Source organism: Diabrotica virgifera, chromosome 8 (genome assembly GCF_917563875.1).
Source record: "Diabrotica virgifera virgifera chromosome 8, PGI_DIABVI_V3a".
NCBI classification, from domain to species: Eukaryota; Metazoa; Arthropoda; class Insecta; order Coleoptera; family Chrysomelidae; genus Diabrotica; species Diabrotica virgifera.
Genome location: NC_065450.1, coordinates 229,842,664 through 229,865,015, shown reverse-complemented (window position 1 = coordinate 229,865,015; position 22,352 = coordinate 229,842,664). Strand labels below are relative to the sequence as shown.

The window sequence follows — 22,352 nt, the reverse complement described above, 5'->3', positions numbered from 1 at the left end:
TAACAGTAAATGTATCTCATCGATTATAGGTATTAACACTACAAAACGGAAAAGAGCTGTTAATCACAATGAACAGAGAAAAAAAATGGGATATATCGGTCATACTATGAGGAACAGCGAAATATATGGATTTCTGAAACCAGTTTTACAGAGAAAAGTAGAAGAAGAAAAAAAATCGGGAAGTCGAAGGATTTCCTAGCTGAAAAATCTACGTACGTATTCAACAGAACAACTACAAAGCTATCCAAAGCACCAATATGCAAAGTATAGATTGAAACGGATAGGCACTATAAAAAGAAAAGGATCAATTCTCAATATGTCGTATTCAGAGGAGCAGAAAAGTTTGAAAGATATTTTTTCTACGACCGTTCAATAATATGCTCATTATTCGCTATTTTTTAATAGATAATAGCACCCATTACTTTACTTATGAGTAATAGTTCATTACTCACGGACTGAAGTTACCCACGGGTCATTACTCACGGGCTGAAGTTATATTCAAGTGGCGCATGCCACTTTTAATATTAATCGTATATCAACTGCAAATATAATTACTTAAACTTGTTTATTTAATACAATAATTTTTGTACTCTGTACTAATTAATTTCAAAAAAAATTTAAAAGAATTTTAACTGTAACAATGTCAGTAGTATATATTTTACGTTTATATATTAGGTTTGTTCCAACTCGATACAAAACCGTTCTTGAATCGTTAAGCACATGCGCAATAACGAATAATTATGCGCACTAACACATTTTTTGTTACTGTGCATACTCGTAACCGTTCAAGAACGGTTTTGTATCGAGTTGGAACAAACCTCTTGTTTACTAAAAATTTTGACGTTTATCAATAATTTATTTTAGTGACAGTGACATTAGCGCATTTTCTTTGTGTTAATTGGAATTAACTAATATTGTGTTTATTTTTTAAATCATATTGTGTTAAATATGTTATAACATATAGTTATGGGCTATTCCACGAATATACCACTGTCTTGAATTATCGCGACAACGAATATTTTAGTGTGCAACATAAGAAATGCGAAAGTAAATGGCGCTAATAATTATTCCAATAAACAACAATGTAATTTGCAATTTACTTTCGTTCTTCTTATTTTGCAGAGTAAAATATTCTTTGTCAGGATTTTTACAACAGTCGTGTGTTCGTGGAATAGGGATATAATATGATTATATTATATTATATAAGTAAATGTAAATATACATTATAACTTTAATGAAGTACGTCCACCGATAATAGCCATTTTCTATTTATTAGATTCATTGAGAGTAGGTACATGCTTATAATTTTTCGGAAACTAATAGAACTTGGATTGACTATTTCTTGTTGTATTTTTACAATAAATAAGAATTTGGTAATAGTAGGCAACCAATTATTCAGCCACGTATTAGGGGTACACAGCATTTAGGAATTTTTGTAAATTATTATAATTTAAATCTCGAGTAGTTAATAAGTAATTATATTTATACTTATTAAAATAAAAAAGGTCGTAGAAAAAGTATAGTATTCTACTCGCATATAATGGCTATTACTCTCGATGATGAAGTTTGCAACACGAGCAGTAATAGCAATCATTACATGCTCGTTGAATAATATAGGTACTATTGGAATATTTTTTTTCAGACAAAGGCAATGTAAGGGGATAAAATCGCTGAATTGGTTACTGGAGACGAAATAAGTAGTTCTTTGTCAAACGTACGTGTTTACAAAATTACCTTCCACATCACAAAACTCAAAGAACATTGAAAATTATATTTCCCAATATCGGCTGCAGAATAATGAATGTTTATTGAGATGTATAAGAAAACTAAACATTATTTTCATCTGTTTATGCATGTCAATATTATTGAGTGGATAAAGCATAATTAATGTGTCTGAATTGATTACAAGAAGGAATAGATAACAGCAAAAGCTGTTTCTTCTTCTCATATCCTTTTGCCCCCTTAGGCGCCGGACAGTAATTCTGGTTTTTCCTTTATCAATTTTTTCATGCATTTCTATGTTTGGCCATCGATCATCTCTAATTCCTAAATATTTTTTCCTCACTTTTTCCTGTTTCGTCAATCTGGCCTGTCCAATTTCTTCTGGGTTTTCTCCTTTTTATTTTCCTTCTATTTCCTAATTCTACTATTTGGCATGTAAATCTTTCTGGTTTTATTTTATTTATATGTCCGAAAGATGACATTTGCTTGTGATTAGTGTATTCAGTAGATATTTTGAAAATTTATTTTACATTTTTGTTACATTCTAAACTCGTTAAATAGCCTGTATACTAATGTGATCCTTCATATTATAAGAACAGGCCGTGTAAGAGGAATTTGTAATTCCTGTAATAATAAAGATAATAATTGTAATAATAAAGAGGCCGTGTAAATGAAAATTTATACAAGGTGAGCTATTTAAAAAATACCTATTTATTTTCTTTATCACCTAGTTATTAATCACTGTATTAAGTCACTCTATAGTCAGCATATTTCTTAGCCTGGAGAGTGTTATTTCCTACATATTTTCTAAATACTCACCTTGTATAATATAGTCATCCTGAAAATGTAATGCAAGTGTCACATAGTTTTCAAACACATTCCTATATAACCTAAGAGATGACTACAATATGTACTTCACAGCGTGTATCGCTTTCGTACTCTATTTTAATATTATATTTTAAGCACCTCCAGAGAAATATCTCTTTGCTATTTTTGTTTTCCTTTTTGATGCTGCAGTTTAACATATCGCGTATCGGCGACAGTAGTTGCATAACTCTTTGAACATTTTAGTCAAAATCGCGTTTTAAAATTTACTTTTTAAAATTTTCTGAAATAAGATATTCATATTGGTTAAATAATTAATTTTGTTATCTCGTTGGTATAATAGTTCTACATTAAATCATAAAAAATGTTGTTTTAAATTTTTTTACTTTGAAGAGTGTAATTTGGTTTTATAGGTAATGGACCATGACCATGATCCATTTCTATGATATCAAACATTTTGTCAACTTTTTAGCTATTTGTACCAATAAGCAATGTTGAATAAAAAATGGAGTGTAAATAGTACCAGAGTGTAACAATTGTTTAAAGTTTCTCTCTTTCTCTCTCCCTTAAGGAATGAACATTATCCCTCCCATTGTATGCGTGGCCGGTGATGATCATAATAACGAGCGATCCACAATTATTGGGATCAAAGCTAGCCGTGCAAAAAATTACGTATGTCTTGTTTTAATCTGAATTTATATCATTGGTTTATCAATTAATTTTGATTAACATTATAAAACATAAATATCAGTCAAAACCTTTAACACAGAAATTTAATCAAAAATAAAGAGAATTAACAAAATTATAAGTAACAATAATAAATAAAATCAAACAAGATGCCACCACCAAAATCTCTACATAACCTAACTTTCATGTTAAGTTGACGTACACTGCAAAGTTGACGTAAACTGGAAAGTATCTGAATTAAGAATAGACATGCACTGTATAGCTATCTCTGTCGTTCAGAGCCACCTATGGTGACAATAATTTTGGATCACACGTTATAATACAATTTCAAGATCATCGGAATTTGATGCTTCTTCCTTATCCTTTAAATAGTAGTAAACAAGTACCTTCTTCTACTGCTACTCTTTTACTTTTCCTTTATCTTTATACCACATAAAGCAGGTTACCAGTTCTTGGTCTTTTGCGTTAGATCCCTTACTATAAAATTGAAAATTGATAATTTAGATTTGGAGTAGAAATTTGATACTTGTCCATTTGGAGTTCACGAGAAAGTCTGCATCAAAATCTCCCTTTCTCCCGTCTACGTAAGTTCTCTTTAGTATAAGTTCTATATTGCGTCTTCTGTCTCACTTTCCTTGAAATTTGGATCAGAAACTTATGTTTGACATTAATCTTATTCCGAAAAGAAGGACATATTAATTTGTGATTAAAAATAATTCTGTACATCACGAATGCAGCAAAAGAGTTTATTAAATACAAACCAACTTCAGTACCGTTATTGAAATAGGCCAGGGTATTAGCACAAAATAAATCGATACTTTAATACAGGACCTAGAAACTTGCGACATTTTGCACTATGGTAAGGGTGATGTCAAGAAAAAGGTCTACAAATGAAAGATGAGTGCATGAAATGCAACTAAAAGTACATAAGCATGTCAAAATAAGTGTATTAAGGACCAGATTTTATTACTCAGGAGTTTTTGTGGTTGTTGAAAACTAATACGCCTTCAAAACTGTCCAACAAAGCATTTCTTTGGTCCAGGTTCACTGCCAAGGAACGTCATCTAGAGTTTCGAGAGATTTTGGCACTAAATTTATGTAAACAGATTACTCAGGGTGTTTTTGGGGTTGCTGGTGCCCAAAAACCATCCAAACCTCCAGAAAATAATAAACCTTAGCAGTAATCTTGGGCACGAGGTGGTTCGGAGGTGCGTTCTGATGGTGTATTCGGATTCAGCGACCCCAAAAACCGACTATGTTTCCATGACCAAACTTATTTTTATGCATTCAGTTCCGAAAACCTTCGGAACTCCAGAAGATGACGTTCCTTAATTAAAACTCTGGGCACCTGTCCTGGGAGTCGGTTCTGAAGGCGTATTCATGTTCAGTCCCCCAAAATTCCCGTTTATTCGGTTCGAATCAATGTAGTGCCGAAATCACTGCTAAGTCCAAAAGATGACGTTAACCTAGACAACAGGTAGTCCGGGTGTCGTTCGTTCTGATGGCATATTCGTTTTCAGCAACTTCAAAAACTCCCGAGTAATCTGTTTGTATCAGTTTAACGCCGAGAATCCTTGAAACTAGAGAATATAATGTGGCTTTGCAGTGACAGAGGTACCAGGGGCTCCGGGAGTCAGTTCTGTCCGTGTTCAGCAACCCCAGGAAACCCCTGTGTAATCTATTTGCATCAATTTAATGCCGAACTCACTCGAAACTCTAGAAGATGCTCCAGGTGTCGTTATGGTGGCATATTCGGTTTCAGCAACCCCAAACTAAAAATCCTCGAAACTCCAGAAGATGACCTACCTTAGCAGTGATACTGGGCACCAGTTCCTCCGGAGGTCGATACTGATAGTGTATTCGTGTTCAGTAACTCCAAAAACCTCCAAGTAATCTGTGTCCATAAATGTAGTGCCTATAACCCTTGAACCTCCAGATGACGTGTCTTATCAGTAACCTGGGGCACCAAGTGCTTTGGGGGTCGGTTCTGATGGCGTAGTCGTATTCTTCTCCTTCTTCTTCTTCTTCTTCTTGACTGGCTTTACAACTCGGGGTGAGTCTTCGCCGCATCCACTATGGCCCTCCATCGTCTGCGATCTTGCGCTTCGATTTGCCATTGTTGTACCCCAATCCTAGATAGATCGGTTTCAACATCATCCTTCCATCTTTTTCTGGGACGGCCCACTGATCTTCTACCGTCTGGTCTCTCGAAGAACACTGTCTTTAGCACTCTGTCTTCCTCTGATCTTACTACATGACCTGCCCATCTTATCCGATTAGCTTTTATATGTCTGACGATGTTTTCAGTACCATATAGAGTCACCAATTCAGCATTGCGGCGCCTTCTCCACTCTCCTGTCAATTCAACTCTTTGAGGACCAAATATCATTCTGAGGACTTTCCTTTCAAATATCAGCAATTTATTTATTTCTCGCTGATGTAGAGTCCATGTTTCACTCCCATATGTAACAACTGGGCGAATAATTGACATGTACAGTCTTAATTTAGATTGTCTTTTCAGCAGCTTAGATCTTAACAATCATGATAGGGAGTATAATGCTCTATTTCCCGCAGCTATTCTTGCTGAGACCTCTTTTTCTATGTGATTGTCCTCTGTGATTACTGCTCCCAGATATTTAAACTCTTTTACTACTTCAAAGTTGTGGTCATTAATAGTTACGTTCTGTCTAACTCTTGGTCTTGGATTTTTGGTCACCAGCATATATTTCGTCTTTTCTTCATTTATTCGAAGGCCCAGGTTACCTGTTTCCTCCTCGAGCTGTGAAAACACCTCTCTTACGTCTCTTGTAGAATGAGCGACTGCATCTAGATCATCGGCAAAGGCCAACAATAGTTTTGATCCTCGATTTGCGAATCCCCCTGTTGGTTCAGAAGATATTTTACTTATTGCGTATTCTAAAGCCAAATTGAATAGCAATGGTGATAAAGGGTCTCCTTGTCTAAGCCCTGATGTTATACTAAATGGCATCGATGTTCTGTTTCCTATCTTTACCTGTGCATATGAGTCTGCCACGCACATTTGAGTGAGCTGCACTAATTTTCTTGGTATTCCCATTTCTAGCATTGCTAGCCATAGTCTGCTTCTTTTTATCGAGTCATATGCTTGCTGGAAATCTACGAAGATTTGGTGTACATCTCGGTTGAATTCCCAGTTTTTTTCTAATATTTGTCGGATGGTAAATATTTGATCTATTGTTGACCTTCCACTTCGAAAGCCGCATTGGTAGTCGCCTAGAATATCTTCCGAATACGGAGTGAGTCTCTTTAGTAAGATAATTGATAGAATCTTATACGCTGTACTAATAAGCGATATGCCTCTGTAGTTTCGGAATTGCTCTTTATTTCCCTTCTTATGTATGGGTATTATAACGCTTCCATTCCATTCTCTAGGCATTTTCTGCTGTTGCCATACTCTGAGAATAATGTCATACAATTTTTGATGTAAAACATTTCCTCCTTTTTTTATCAATTCTCCATTTATACCATCATTTCCTGGTGCTTTGTGATCTTTAAGAGATGCTATTGCATTCTTTACTTCTTGGAGTGTTGGTGGTGGTATTTCCACATCTGCAGAATGAAATGTAGTCTCTGATTCCTCCATCTCACTTTCAATATTTAGTAAATTCCGAAAGTATTCCTTCCATCGCTCTACGATTTCTGTTTCCATCATTATCAGTTCACCTGCTTCATTTCTCATAGCTTGTGTTACCCCAACATTTCGATAGTCGTATTCACCGATCCCAATACCCCTGAGTAACAAAATCTGGCCCTTAGTATGTTTATTTTGACATGTTTATGCACTTTTGGATGTATTTTATGAACTTTAAAATGCAATCATGCATTTCCACCTACTTTCCAATGGCAGATATTTTTCCTGGCGTCATCCTGAATACAAGGCGAAAGGTTGTAAGTCTCTAGGTGCTTTACTTAAAAATCTTTTTATTCCAGTGTTTTTACTGCTAAACGCCCTGGTCTAAAAATAAGTATTTATATGACGATTGTCAAGATTCACGGGCGTAGCCAGGGGAGGGGGTTTTGGGGGTTCAAATCCTCCACGAAAAGTTAAGATATTAACATATTTCAAATTTTTATTATGAATATAAAGGTTATTTTATGTAGTTTTAGTCATTTTACTTTTTTGAACCCCCTCCGAAACTAAAACCTGGCTACACGCCTGTGTCAAGATTACACAAAGGAATCATGTTGAAGTGAACAAAAATGCACTCCCAGTATCTAGTTTTCTCGATATCCTCGGTTAATAATTTCGTTTTAACAAAACATGACGTATTTTACAAAGGCAAAGGCAGATATCGAGCACTGAATTTATTTAATTTTGCCCAAGTATACTTTCGCTATCTAGAGCATTATCAGGAGCATCTGAAATAAGTAAAGAAAACGCCATTGTAAAGGAAGAAAAAGTTAGAAACTCCGACAAAAAATCGAAGATGATGTGATAAAAAAGTACAATAACGTTTTTACTTACTTCGTCAATAAAGAGAAGTTATTATCCTCGAATGTCATTTAATATGAAATAGTATGGTGGCAACTTAAATTAACATATAACTACACAAAACATGATGTGACTTACCGCTAATTGCGCTCCCGGTGTCGCAAAGTACCTGAAGGGGGGCTTCCTGCCCTTAATGTACTGAAAAATCTTGTTGTCAGCTTTTCGCCATTCCACCTTATAGAGCTGTTCGGGGGGCACGCTGTGATCGCACCGGAGTATCACATCGCCGCCCCTGATAGCGTATCGGGGCATTATGAGCTCGAGGCGGTCGATCGTGCACAAAAAACCTGAAACAAGAAACAAAACACTTAGAAAAGTGACAGACAACTAATAAAAAATAAACAGTTTGGCTTTATTTATCAAATAAACGTTTGTGTAATGAAGTATGTACGTCGTTCTACATAAAATACAGAGAAGTAATAGTTACGTATGCACCAAGGGTGTTATTAAGATGATTACGCCCGGAGAGCAACATAATCCAGCCAGAGGGCCTCTATTTCAAGAGATGTATATCAGACTATCATCTGTTTCTCCTCAAGGCATAGAGCGCATCACGCTGAGCCTAATAATTTTTGCATTCGATTAGGGTACCACATGGAATCTTATTACCCAGGGTTCCATTGTGAAGAGCATTTGGCTTCGATAGTTGTGCCCTCATCGCGCATCAGCGTGCTATGGGGGGAAAGGGATGGCCTGGGGCATTGGAGCGAGGTGGGGTGATCCCTGTTTGAACTCGGGTCAAAACACCTCGCCCCAATGAATTGTTACACCCGAATATACTTTTTAGATAGGGTGGACATCTCCCACAGGTCGGGTTGAATCAAATTGCTTGCTTGCTGTTTCTCCTCGGCCAAGGGGACAAGATGATTGGGTGAGACATTTTTATGACCATTCTTTTCTTTTTTTTTTCTGTTAGGGATTGTACGAAAGACAACAACTATAATACATGATTAAATAACATATTGTAATACAACCTTAACTTCAACCTAATCCACTGGTTGGAAATTGTCCATTTTTTAGGTCAACCGGTTAATAATTCTCATAAATAGTTTGTATACTTGACTGAGAAACGATTTTTATGCCCTAAAATATAACAAGTGTGTTTATGGTAACCGTATCCAAGTTAAAATAAACAAATAATATGCAAGTGGAAAATAAACGCTTCAGCCAAAATATTTTTTACAACAATAAACCACAACAAGTAAAATAATAAAATTAATGATAAAATTGAGTTTCTATAATTAACCGACTTTTAAAGTAATTACGTTATAGCGTTAACGAAAAAGAAAAATAACACTTTGCGTGAATTGTCGATAAGTTTCCAGCTCGACTCCTTGTTGCTTCAATTCAACATCGAAACTTTCGAATTTCGATCGAAAGCTATTGCTATTCATTCAACAAGCTCAAAGAAGAAGCAGGATACCTATCTACGTAAAAGTTTGTGTGCAGACGAAAGCGAAGACTCTAAAGTTGAGAGTAACTTCGAGGCTCTACGATCAGATATACGTGTTTTACTTTTTTTCTATTTTCGAAAGTTCAGTACAGATCTACATAGAAAATCTCTATCGATTGTCAGTGCCGGACTAGAGTTATAATATAAATGAAATTTATTTATTTTTTCTGGTTTACAGGTTATTCAAAATTAGGGTTTAAACTGTAGTAGTATGCAGTAAACAATATATAGATGCTTCAGAAGTTATACGGTGTAAGTCACATTCTCCCTAAAAATGACATGAGATTTAACACATATTATTTTATACAATGTAATATTGTTATGTAATATTATTATATATGTATAATAATACTACAATTTCGTTGTTTGTATTTATGAAATTTATGAATAAAATACTTATATTAAAGAGGGTTTAGTTATTTTTAATGACTCTTTATTTTTCTGGAACTACTTTCATAGACATCTTCTTGTCTCATTGTAAACATTTATTGACTAACACCAATTGGCTTCGGAGGCATCGATATATTGAATATACTGTATAGGTATATTATACAGCATTCGACAGTTTTCTGATTTATTAAACATTTAGGTAAAGAATTATTTGGCTTTATAATGCAGGGATTAATAATCTTTCTTCTTTATTGGTTCCGCATTAGCAAGGATTGTGATCTCCTCAAAATTCTCCTCCAAAAACTCCTTACAAATTATGTCCATCGATTTCTTGCTTCAAAAATATAAGTAATGAGCACAATGAGTAATCCGCAAAATTCTGAATTTAGTGAGACCAACTAGTTGGTGATGGACAGGACACTTAAGGGTGAGGTTGAAACCTGGGCACTTTTTAAAGATCCTTTAAGAAAACTTAAGGCTTTCGAGATGTGGTTTTAAAGATGCACGTTAAGAATTTCATGGGCGGATCGTGTGACTAATGTTGAGATCCTACATAGAATGGACAAGGAGTGCGTGATTATTAACACAATCAAAGATAGCAAATTAGCGTATCTTGACCATGTTATGAGGAATGGACATAAATATGGGCTTGTTGTAACTCATTCTTTAGGGTAAGATACTTAGAAAGAAGGGCCAGGGAAAAGAAGGATGTCTTGGCTTGAAAACCTGAGAAAGTGGTTCAATACATCTACAGCTGGACGGTTCCGAATAGAAGCAAGCAAAGTTATGATAGCCATGGTGATAACCAATATCCGGAACGGATAGGCACCGTAAGAAGAAGAACCTGGTCATCGTCCCCTAGGTTTTCTCTGCAGAAGGTTCCCAGAAGCAATTAATCTCCCTAAATTTTCGTTACCATTGTAAAACCCCATGCCACATGACCAAAGCACAGCCTAATTCCCTGCAGACATATTTTGGACAGCCTTTCTATTACCAAGTTGGTTAAGAATGAAAATATTTGTTCGATCAGCTATCCAAGATAAGCACAGACTTCTTTTTAACATCACATTTCAAAATCGTCAATTTTTTGCCATCTTTCTGCACAAAGAGTTTAAGTTTTTGCCTCGTATAGAACTATTGGGAATACAAGTGAATTCATCAGACTTATCTTGACTTGTTGAGAAATAAATCTGTTTCCAAACTTTAGTTGGGCGACTCATTGTATTTTTTACTATATCCTTGCGTCTTCGAATTCCTTCTTCACTATTATCAACTAGTTATACTAAATCCAAAATAGTTGAAGCTGTCTACTATCTGGTATTCTTGCAAATGGTTAGTCAACTGGAATAAATAGTGTTGAATCTATTTATTATCAGTATTTTTGTCTCACTTTTATTAATTTGAAAAAAAACTTCATTGATTTTCTACTTAACTTTAGTGTCGCCAGCAAATCCTAAATTGGAGATTTTATACCACTCATTATTACTTCACTGAGCCTTTAGTATGACATGTTCAACATAAATGTTGAACAGGTGATAAAAAGAATCTTTGCCTAACCTCTCTATGAAGCACAGGATGGATTAGCAGAACAATATAGGATAATAACTAACAAAGAGCTCAAAGAGCTATACCCAGACGCCAACATAACAAAAGAAATAAAGTTGAGAAGACTTCAACGAGCAGGATACTTCAGAAGGTATTCTGACGAAAGTATAGTAAGTTGATTATGTAGAAGTACTAACTGGAAAAAGACCACTGGAGGGCCTCTACTTCGGTGGAGTAATATAACAGGAGACCTTAAAGCTATAAGCCTGGAGAATTGGATGGATATTGCTCAAGAAAGAAAGAACTGGAGGCATGTTATCTAGCTAAAGTCCAAGAAGAGTTGTAATGCAACGGATTAAGTTCGTAATTCTTCTACAAGCCATATTTTAATACCAATTGTAATTATATTCATCTTCTTCTTCGGATGCAAATCCACAAATGGATGTTAGCGATCACATTTTCTATTAACTCTCTGTTTATTGCAATGTATATCAGAAATTGTATGTCGTTAATCCCTGTCCATTGCCTTACGTTTCTTGCGTGCTATTTCTCTCTTGCCTTCAATTTTACCCTCGATTATAGTAGAAGGAACTGGTATTTTTTGTTTCGCAGGATGTGATCCAGATATGCCGTTTTTATTTTCTTGATGGTTTCGAAAAGTTGGCGTTCTTGGTTGATTCTCTTAAGGACATCTACCTTTGTGACGTCAGCCGCCCATGGTATCTTTAGGATACCATTAGGTAAAGCCACATTTCGAAGGCTTCTGATCTGTTTATATCCCTCGTTTTGAGTGTCGAGCTCTCTACGCCATATATAACTTACATATATAACGCCACATTTAGTAAACCTTAGTCTCAGTTGAAGATCGAAATCTGAACAGGTCAGCACCTTCCTGAATTTCACGAAAGCTTGTCGAGCTTGCTCAATGCGACATTTTACTTCCCTGTCCGAAGCCTAGTCTTCAAAAAGGCACGTTCCCAGGTATTTAAATTTGCTCATTCTTTCAATGGTCTTTGTATTCAGTGTTATGGTGGAGTTTTCAAGTGCATCTAAGTTTCTGGAGATGATCATAAATTTGGTCTTTTTGGTATTAATGTATATCCCATTCGCTTACTGTATTCTTCGATTATAATGAAAAGTTGTTGAAGATCGACTATGTTGTCACAAATAAATATACCATCATCAGCATATCGTATGTTGTTGATCAATACTCCATTCACTTTGATTCCCATCTCTGCATCTTCCAAAAACTCTTGAAATATGGCTTCTGAATAAAAGTTAAATAAAACAGGTGAAAGCACACATCCCTGTCGAACACCCCTTCTTATATGTATGGGTTTGGATATAGAATTGTCTTTTTTAATTGTGCCGTTTGATACCAGTTTTCCACGCATCTTATGTCTTTTTGGTCTATATCAAGTTTCTTGAAGATCTGCATTAACTTGTGGTGTTGGACACGATCAAACACTTTTTCGTAATCCAAAAAGCATTCGAATACGTCCTTCCTCTGATCGTAACAATTTTGGACCAGCATCTGTGTTGCTAGGTTGCTACTATTGCTTCTCTTGTTCCTAAACCTTGCCTAAACCCGAACTGAGAATCACTGATATCTAATTCACATTTTTTGTATAATCTTTGATGTAGTAATTATATTATGGTGTATTCCACGAATATACGTCTGTTTTGGATTATCGCGACAAACGATTATTTTAGTGTGCAACGTAAGAAGTACGAAAGTATTTTGCTCTAATAATTACTCCAATAAACAACAATAAAATTTGCAATTTACTCTCGTTCTTCATATTTTGCACAGTAAAATATTCGTTGTCGCGATAATCCAAAACAGAAGTATATTCGTAGAATGGGGTATACATACAGACTATAAATATATATGGAACTTAAATTTAAACAAAATGTTACTTTAAGTTAAATTATATCTATAATTAGAAAACTTCTACTCAATAGACACAACACTTATCCGACAAACACAGGATCAGATTAGAAATAGCAGTCGCACCAGAAATTGACTTGTACACAAGGATGAATATAAACAACAACATCCAAGAAAATCCAATAGCACGTGGGGTGTAATTGAGACGGCTGGTGTTCAATGAACATATTACACGAGCACACGGTGAAATGAGGACACATGTATGCGAACTACTGATAATGCTCAATTTGTATTCTTCTGTTATGTCTAGGTGCAGAGGTTTTTAACAATAAAGTTGGTGTCATAATATGCGTTAAACTCTAGTGTCTAGTACAGTGAACTAGAAAAAATGTATAAAGTGTATAGCTGTATTTAAAAACTATACATAAAATTCAAGAATTAAATAGAATCTTTCGTAAATGAAAATAAATTTATAAAGGGTAATTCATTTAGAGAAACTTTTTTCAAAAAGAAAAAACAATAAAAAAATTAATTTTTTTGAAATTTTTTATTATTATACCAAAGAACCATTCTTAACAATTACTTCCTAAAGATAATTGCTGTCAAATAATCTTTCAAATGTTGACCGCGACTGCGATTAAGATGGTCCATTCTGAAGTTCCAATTCTAGATAACGCTTTCGAGCACTTCGATTGGTATTTGGCAAATGACTTGAGTAATATTCCCATGCTTCAATCGTAACTGGTTTATTCATGTAGAATTTGTACTTTAGTTAGCCCCAACAAAAAAAGCCTAGAGGTGTGATGTCACAAGATATAGGCGGCCAATTCAATGGTCCGAAGCGTGAAATAAATTGCTCATCGAATCATTCTCTCAAGAGAGCCATGCTTTCACGGGCTGGGTGACAAGTGGCGCCATTTGGTTGGAACCAAATGTCTATCTTATCTTGGCGTGATAATGGTCTTCATTCACAGTAACATTCTGGCTGGCTTCTGTTTTAAAGAAATACAATTTCATTGGCCCATAAACCTCGCCAAACAGTAGTTATGTCTAGATCTAATGGCAATTTTTAAACCTCTTCGGGTTGCTCATCACCCCAAATAGGGACATTTTGTTTATTCACGTCCTCATTAAGCCAAAAGTGGGCCTCCTGGGAAAACAATTTTTTTTTCGAAAACAGTGAAACATCTGCAAGCTTATTAACAACACATCGACTGAAATGGTGACGACTCGGAAGGTCGATCAGTTTCAGATCTTACACTAATTGAATTTTGTATGCTTTTAAAACAGGATACTTACATATAATACGCCAAGTTGTTGCATACATCAAGTCAAGCTATTGGTAATGGCGACGAATCGATTCTTTATTATTTTTGCGTACACCATCCACTACCGTCGATAGTGGTACCTCGATATACGAGCGCCCTAATATAAGAGTGTTTTGAGATACGAGCCCTTCTGACCCGAGTATAAAAACAGGGATCACCCCACCTCGCTCCAATGCCCCAGGCCATCCCTTTCCCCCCATAGCACGCTGATGCGCGATGGGGGCACAACTATCGTAGCCAAACGCTCTTCACAATGGAATCCTGGGTAATAAGATTCCATGTGGTACCCATTCGATTAGGGTACCACATGGAATCTTATCAAGCCAAAAGATAGGACTTTAAGAGGTTAGAAGGATTTAAATTATATTTCAATACCAAAAAAGTTACATGCAGTAATATCAGACTCAAAAATATATATTAGTCCAGTCAGGATAGCATTTGACCTTGAATGCCGAGCTGCCCAAAATTTTATTTTTCTGATCTTTAGGGGAGTCAATAGTAGCTTAAATTTAAAATCACGAATGAATTCCTCCGTTACGTTCGCCGCCATCTTGATTTTAAAGGAGAACCTTTTTTGCTCAATATCTCCGCCATTTTTAGAAATGAAAATAACTGAATCTCCGCCATAACTGAAATTATTCCAAATAAATTGTATTTACAATTATTACAATTTCTTTTTAACAATTTTTGTCGTGAGGTCGATATTTTCGAGTTAATTGTACTTGCAGTAGACGCCTATATTTTTGACTATAATATTACATGTAACTTTTTTGGTATTATAATATAATTCAAATCCTTCTCACCACTTGAAGTCCTATGTTTTGTCTATCTGTGGACTCATTTTCAGCCAAATCGATTATGATGTATTTTGGGAATGGAGAAAAATGTAAAAAACGGTATTTTAACGTTTTCTACACTATAAAATTTAATCAAAAGCTTGTTTTGAATCAAAGTAACTTGTTATAATGCCATATAATGACATTTTTGAGCCCCTTCTATTAAAATATTATGTTTTCCATTGATCCTTTACGATAGAAAATGCAAATTTTTATAAATAAACACCAAATCACTGTAAAATCGCATAAAATAACATTTTGAGAAAAAAAGAAGAAGAAGATTTTTTGACCTTAAATATCTTATTTTTACGTCCCGCAGAAGCTATATACCAATTTTCAGACAAATCGGAGGTCCAAATTTTTTTTTGCTTCAAAATTGAGTGATTTGAAATTGAATGACCCTATATCATATGTATCTTAAGTAATTTGAGCGTATTAAATGAAAATTTTTCTTCTTTAAATAGGTACTTAAATATTTATTTTTGTTACTAAAGTAGGTAGTTCTTAACTGGCGACATCGTAAACTTCATATTAACCGTTTTTTTTTTGGCGAAATATATCTATAATGTTCCCCAAAATTGAATTAGTGCCGTCTGCTACCAATATTAAATTACGTGGGGGACGCGGACGCCTCTGCAAAGTAGACATCAGCGTGGCATCTTTAATGGCATTTCTGATAAAATCAAATTGTGGCTTCGGCTGTGTCGGCCCGGCCCTCAGTCGGCTCACTTGATCCATGATTGTGGAATAATCTGGTGTAAGGGAGAAATTCGTTAGAAGCAATTTGCCATTCTTGGAGAGTAACTACGTTAAGACTATTTGTAGGTTTAGAGAAAAGGTTTAAATTTTTAGTCAAGGCGCCAGCCTTTTCAATTTTGATGGGTCCACACAAGTTTTTTAAATATTTTTGGCTGCTGATTACAAATTTCGATAATGGATTTCGATTCGAGTGGTCAAAAAATTGTAGCAAACAACATAATTGTTTATAAATTGTTTATATGGATCCATATTGTAAACTAAAAAAAGCTTAAATCAACTCTTTTTTTCCTTAAGTAACAATAAAGAAATAGCGTTCACCAAAACCCTAATCCAATAATTATAACTCGAGATATTGTAAAATTAATGCAAAATGGTTGCAAAATAAATGTTTTTCGAAGCTTTTTCAATTGTAACTTGACTTTGACACATGCAAATAAGCTATACAAAATTTTATTTTAAAGCTTAATTTATACGCAATCAAACGAAAATTGTTAAATTATTTCATTTTTCTTTGTATTAAAGTTATACATATTTAAATTTGCAATTTTCGTATAAAAATGTAAATTAATGTGTTTATAAGGATTTTAAGCAAATTTGGACAATAAATATTTATCTTTAAATTAACAGTGATGATAGAACTTAAAAGGAATATTTTGAGCTTAGTAAAATGTTCGTAGGTTTATATTTAGCCAAGATATCGATATTTTAATAGCGCGATCTAGTGAGCAAGATCGGCTCGCCATTCATCTAGGGAGCAAATCGTCATCGTTTAACATCTTCCGTCCACTGCTGGACATAGGTATCTCCCATTTTTAGACACTCTCCACGGTTCTCTGCGTTTTGTTACCATTTCTTGGATATTCGTTTAATGTCGTTCATGTGTGTCGTTCAATGTGTTGGTGGTCGTCATCTGCTGTGTTTTTCTTGTCTTGGACGCCAGTCAATTAGTCTTCTGGTCCATCTTCAGTCTTTTATTCTCACTACGTGGCCTGTCCCATTTCATTTCAGTTTGGCTATGCGTTCGACGACATCAGTGATGTCGTCGATTTTTGTCACGCCGAGAATCGATCTTTCCATGCGCCCTTATGCCACTCTCATTTTTAGTGCTGCTGTTTTTGTGAGCGTGAGAGCTTCTGCTCTTTACGTCATAATAGGAAGAACGCATTGGTCAAATGTTTTTCATTTCAGAGCTATTGGGATGTTGCTCTTAAAGATATTTCTAAGTCGATGGTCTCCAATACACGCTGTACGCAGCCTACAGCGTATGTAGGAGACTACTGCCTTCGTTAACCATACGCCGTCACCCAAGCAAGTGTTATTCGTCGTTGAAATTCACAGGTCTGATTATCCTTGCCTATTCTGGTTTATTGACCGAGATCCCGGGCAACCAAATATCGTTTCCAAAACGTTGAAAAGACGTCATAATTATCACCAAACCACGTCAGTTTATCACGTTTTTTCGACGTCGAAAGTCACGTGAATATGTCCCACCATAACTGACGTCATTTTTATCACGTTTTAGATACGTGATAGCAAAAACGCAGTTTTTATGTAGTTTTTAAATTATTTTTCATTTTATGATTTTAAAAATACACAATAATATTTATTCGTATGGGCATTTTTGGTATTGCAATTTTCCATTTAACTGTTTTAAATTTAGCTTATAGGCTAAAAGTAAAACCAAGAAAGACTTTATAAAATGCATAGAATTTTCACTTTTTATATAGGTAGATATACTTACTGTGTCAAAACTGAAACAACATATAAACTAATAAACAATTTATTAACAAATTATCCAGCATAATCGTGAACAACACATAATAGTTAGGTAGTTCATTCAGAAAATAAACACCAAGTCTTATTTTGTCACACAAAGCACGTAAACAATAAATGAAGTTTGGAGTCAATGTCAAATGTCAATATACAACATTATAAGCATTAATTCTTTAAACTCCTCTCATTTTTGTGACGTGAGACTTGGGCTGTCTGAAATGAAAACGTGTTTTTAAAGGTATTGTAACGTCATTAATCTTACGTATTTAAAATCACCTACAAAAGGCGTTTACACGACGTAATGTTCGAACACGTATATATTCAACCAAAAACTGACGTTTCCTCGACGTTATTGAGGTCACTTGGTTACCTGGGATATATGTAATTTTCTGTCAATTCTACAGCCTACATGAGCAGCATTTGACAAACTAAGCCATATTCTAAAAAGCTAAATTCTCATGTGTCTCATGCAAAAGAGTAATTCTAAAACAAATATGTTTTGCCTATACAAACTTCTGCAACAAAGACTTTAACACTGACGCATAAATCCATGAATAAACTCAGAATTACACAACGAGCCATGGAACGTGCAATGCTGAGCATGAGCCTTCGAGACCACATAACAAACCAACAAATCAGGCAAAGATCAGCAGTTCAAGACGTCATCGAAAGAGCTACGACGCTTCAGTGGAACTGAGCAGATCACTTAGCTAGAACACAAGATGGATGGTGGACAAGACAAATCATGAAATGAAGGCCCAGAAACTATAAAACAAGCCGAGGAAGACCACGGACTAGATGGACCGACGACATAAAAAGGGTAGCGGGAAACTGGCTACAAGCGGCCTAGTGTAGAGAATACTGGAAAAAACTGAGGGAGGCATATGTCCACCAGTGGACGCGATTGGCTGAATGATGATGAGAATTGAAAAGGCTATGGTGACCAGTTGGCGCATAGACTATAAGTTTGGATAAAAGGTTTAAATTTTCACGAACCCAAAATATGGAGTGATGTATAAAATGGATCTAGCGAAGGGGAAAATCGAGATAATATCAGATAATGCGGAATGTTAGTAAACAGTTCGAGATTATTAGCCGATTATTTTAAGAAGTTTAAGCTTTCTTAGGATTTACATTTTGCATTATGTCTCCTAAAATCAACAAAGACTTTTAGGATGTGGGATTCTTCAAAGCTTGTCTAACTCCACTTATCCAAGTTTCTACTCATTCTTTTGAAAAATATTCGGCAGTTTGCTTCTAGAAATGTAATCTTCACTATATTCGCTGTCTTTCATATTCTGAGCTCGATTTATTTGTTCATCGTGTTGAATACTTTATGCCACGTGGCTAGGCTAATGGTGTTTATTTTCTTTGTAAAAATTGTTTGCATATCTATAAATTTGAAAAATAATTTTACGTAGCACTTATTTATTTACGCACAACAGGCCATTAAGATCTAGGACAGTTTTATAAAACATAATCATAAAATTAATCAATTACAATTATTTTCAACAAAACTCAAACTTAAGTAGGTATATACAAAATTTTCAATTACTCTGAAGAACTTAGAGAACAACATTCCCCCGTTCAGTTCTATTTTGTGCTTTTTTTCCAGTCCTCCACCTTAACGTGTTAAGAGTCTTCTCATAAAAGTAATACGAAGTAAACCACTGAGATGGTTGGAACAAGTAGAAAGTATTGATGTTATAGACCAGGGCGCATCTGTAAAAATATTAGTACATTTGGACGTTGAGAGGTGACTCAATTTTTTTGAAGAAATTGCTTGAAAATAAATCAAATAATAATATTTGAGTTATCCTCCCTCTCAAAAAGGTCCGGAACATTGTTTAAATAATCGAAATTCGATTTTTTTCTTCGTTTTTTGATTATAACTTTAAAAGTATTTATTTTCGAGAAAAGTTATACAAAAATTAAAGGTGCGTAATTAAGTTTTCTATAATATAGAATTGGTTAAAAAATTTAAAAAATAGTCACCCTTGTTGCAAAACAGCAATAATTGCGAAAAAACCGTACAAAAACAAGTATTCGCATTTTACGTTTTTCAACCATTTATGCTACACTTAGGACCTTCATATTTCACCCAGAAAAACTTTATGATACACTAAAACAACACTGATAATTTCATTAAGATTGGTTCAATAGATTTTGCAAAACAAATTTTGCAATCCAGCTTTCGTAAAAAAAATTCATTTTTTCAAAACGTTACAGGACTAAAAATGAAGCAAATAGCAAGTTGAGATTTTTTTGCGTATAGAAGTGTACTGTACCTTTCAGTTGCAATTTTGCAAAATTAAAATCGATTAACACCACGGCGTCAGGAATTTTTTTAAATAAACATTAATTATTGGTGCTACGCGCAGGACAGCGGATAGTTTGCTCTGATTGGGCATTCCAATGATCTTTGATAATAATTGATACATTTTAATTTTTATTACATTTCGATATAAATAAATAAATTTGTTTATTGCTAAATAAAAACACATACTCTATCCTTTGAAATAACACATTTTTTAGCAAAAACTTTCTTTGTTCATATTTTTTAACTTAGAGAATAAATGTTTATTATTTTTAAACATATGCAATTGTTTAAACAATATTTCACAAACAATAATAAAATTAGTTTGATTTTTGTGGAATTAAAATATTAAAATACAACAAAATACAGGGTGTAACAAAAATACAGGTCATAAATTAAATCACATATTCTGGGAACAAAAATAGATCGATTGGACCTAACTTACCTTAATACAAATGTTCACATAAAAAAAGTTATAGTCCTTTGAAGTTATAAAATGAAAATCGATTTTTTCCAATATATCGAAAACTATTCGAGATTATTTATTGAAAATGGACGTGTGGAACTTTTATGGCAAGGACATCTTAAAGAAAAATTATAGTGAAATTTGTGCACCCCATAAAAATTTTATGGGGGTTTTGTTCCCTTAAACCCCCCAAACTTTTGTGTACGTTCCAATTAAATTATTATTGTGGTCCCATTAGTTACACTAACTATTTTAAAGCTTTTTTGCTTCTTAGTATTTTTTCGATAAGGCAGTTTTTATCGAGTTGCGGCTTCTTTTTTAATATGTTTACATAAAAATTTTATTGGGGTTTTGTTCTTTACACCCCCAAAATGTTTGTGTACGTTCCAATTAAACTATTACTGCGGTACCATTAGTTAAATACAATGTTTCTAAAACTTTTTTGTCTCTTAGAATTTTTTCGATAAGGCACCGTTTATCAATATGTAGCTTCTTTTTAATATGGTTCAAAATATGCCTAAAAATGTAAATTATAAATAAATTTTCATACGATTACCAAGTCTCCATAATCGTACTTAACCATTTAAAAATATGTGGTGGATTTGACTAATATTCAAAATATCTCAATAAGAACTGACTTTTCGAAAAAATACTAGGAGGCAAAAAAGTTTTAAAAACATTGTGTTTAACTAATGGTACAACAATAATAATTTAATTGAAACGTACACAAAAGTTTGGGGGGTTTAAAGAACAAAACCCCCATAAAATATTTATGGGGTGTCAAATTTTTACTATAATTTTTTTGTAAGATACTCCTGCCATAAAAGTATTACATGTCTAGTTTCAATAAAAAATCCCTAGGAATTTTCGATATATTGGAAAAAATCGATTTTCATTTTGTAACTTCAAAGAGCTGTAACTTTTTTTATGTGCATATTTATACTAAGGTAAGTTAGCTTCAATCGAACTATTTTTGGTCCCAGAATATGCGATTAAATTTATGACCTGTATTTTTGTTACACCCTGTATAGAGTTAGAAAATAATATATTAGATAAAGATTGGAAGAAATTTTGGTGGAAATCAACTTGTGTGAATCGAACACCGCTGTCCTGCGCGTAGTACCAAAAATTAATGTTTATTTAAAAAATTTCCTGACGCCGCGGTAATTAATCGATGTTAGTTTTTCAAATTACAAATGAAAGGTACAGTAAACTTCTATAAGCAAAAAAATTTCAACCTGCTACCTGCTTTATTTTCGGTCCTGTAACATTTTTAAAAATGAATTTTTTTTGCGAAAACTGGATTGCAAAATTTATTTTGCGTAATCTATTCCACCGATCTTAATGAAATTTACAGTATTGTTATACTGTATCATAAAGTTTTTCTGGGTGAAATATGAAGGTCCTAAGTGTTGAAAAACGTAAAATGCAAATACTTGTTTTTCTATGGTTTTTTCGCAATTAATGCTATTTTGCAACTAGGGTGACTATTTTTTAAATTTATAACCAATTCTGTGTTGTAGGAAATTAAATTACGCAACTTTTATGTTATTACAACTTTTGTCGAAAATGAATACTTTTAAAGTTATAATCAAAAAACGAAGAAAAAAATCGAATTTTTCCTTCATTTTTTGACATTTTGATTATTTAAACAATGTTCCGGACCTTTTTGAGAGGGAGGATAACTCAAATATTATTATTTGATCTATTTTCAAGCAATTTCTGCAAAAAAATTTGAGTCACCTCTCAACGTTCATCTCAAAACAGATGCGCCCTAGACTATAAGAGAAATACTTGATACGATACTTAGAAAAGAATTCAACGGGATG

The 22,352-nt window shown here is 34.1% G+C and overlaps 1 protein-coding gene across 1 annotated transcript in view; it reads right to left on the bottom strand.

Moving 5' to 3' along the window:
* LOC114328657 (uncharacterized) overlaps nt 1–22,352 on the bottom strand; it is a 669,257-nt gene that overhangs the window by 347,581 nt on the left and 299,324 nt on the right. Inside the window, exon 2 of the mRNA XM_050659768.1 lies at nt 7,844–8,052. Within this exon, the coding sequence (XP_050515725.1) occupies nt 7,844–8,052 (209 nt within the window). The remainder of the gene's footprint in view (nt 1–7,843; nt 8,053–22,352) is intronic.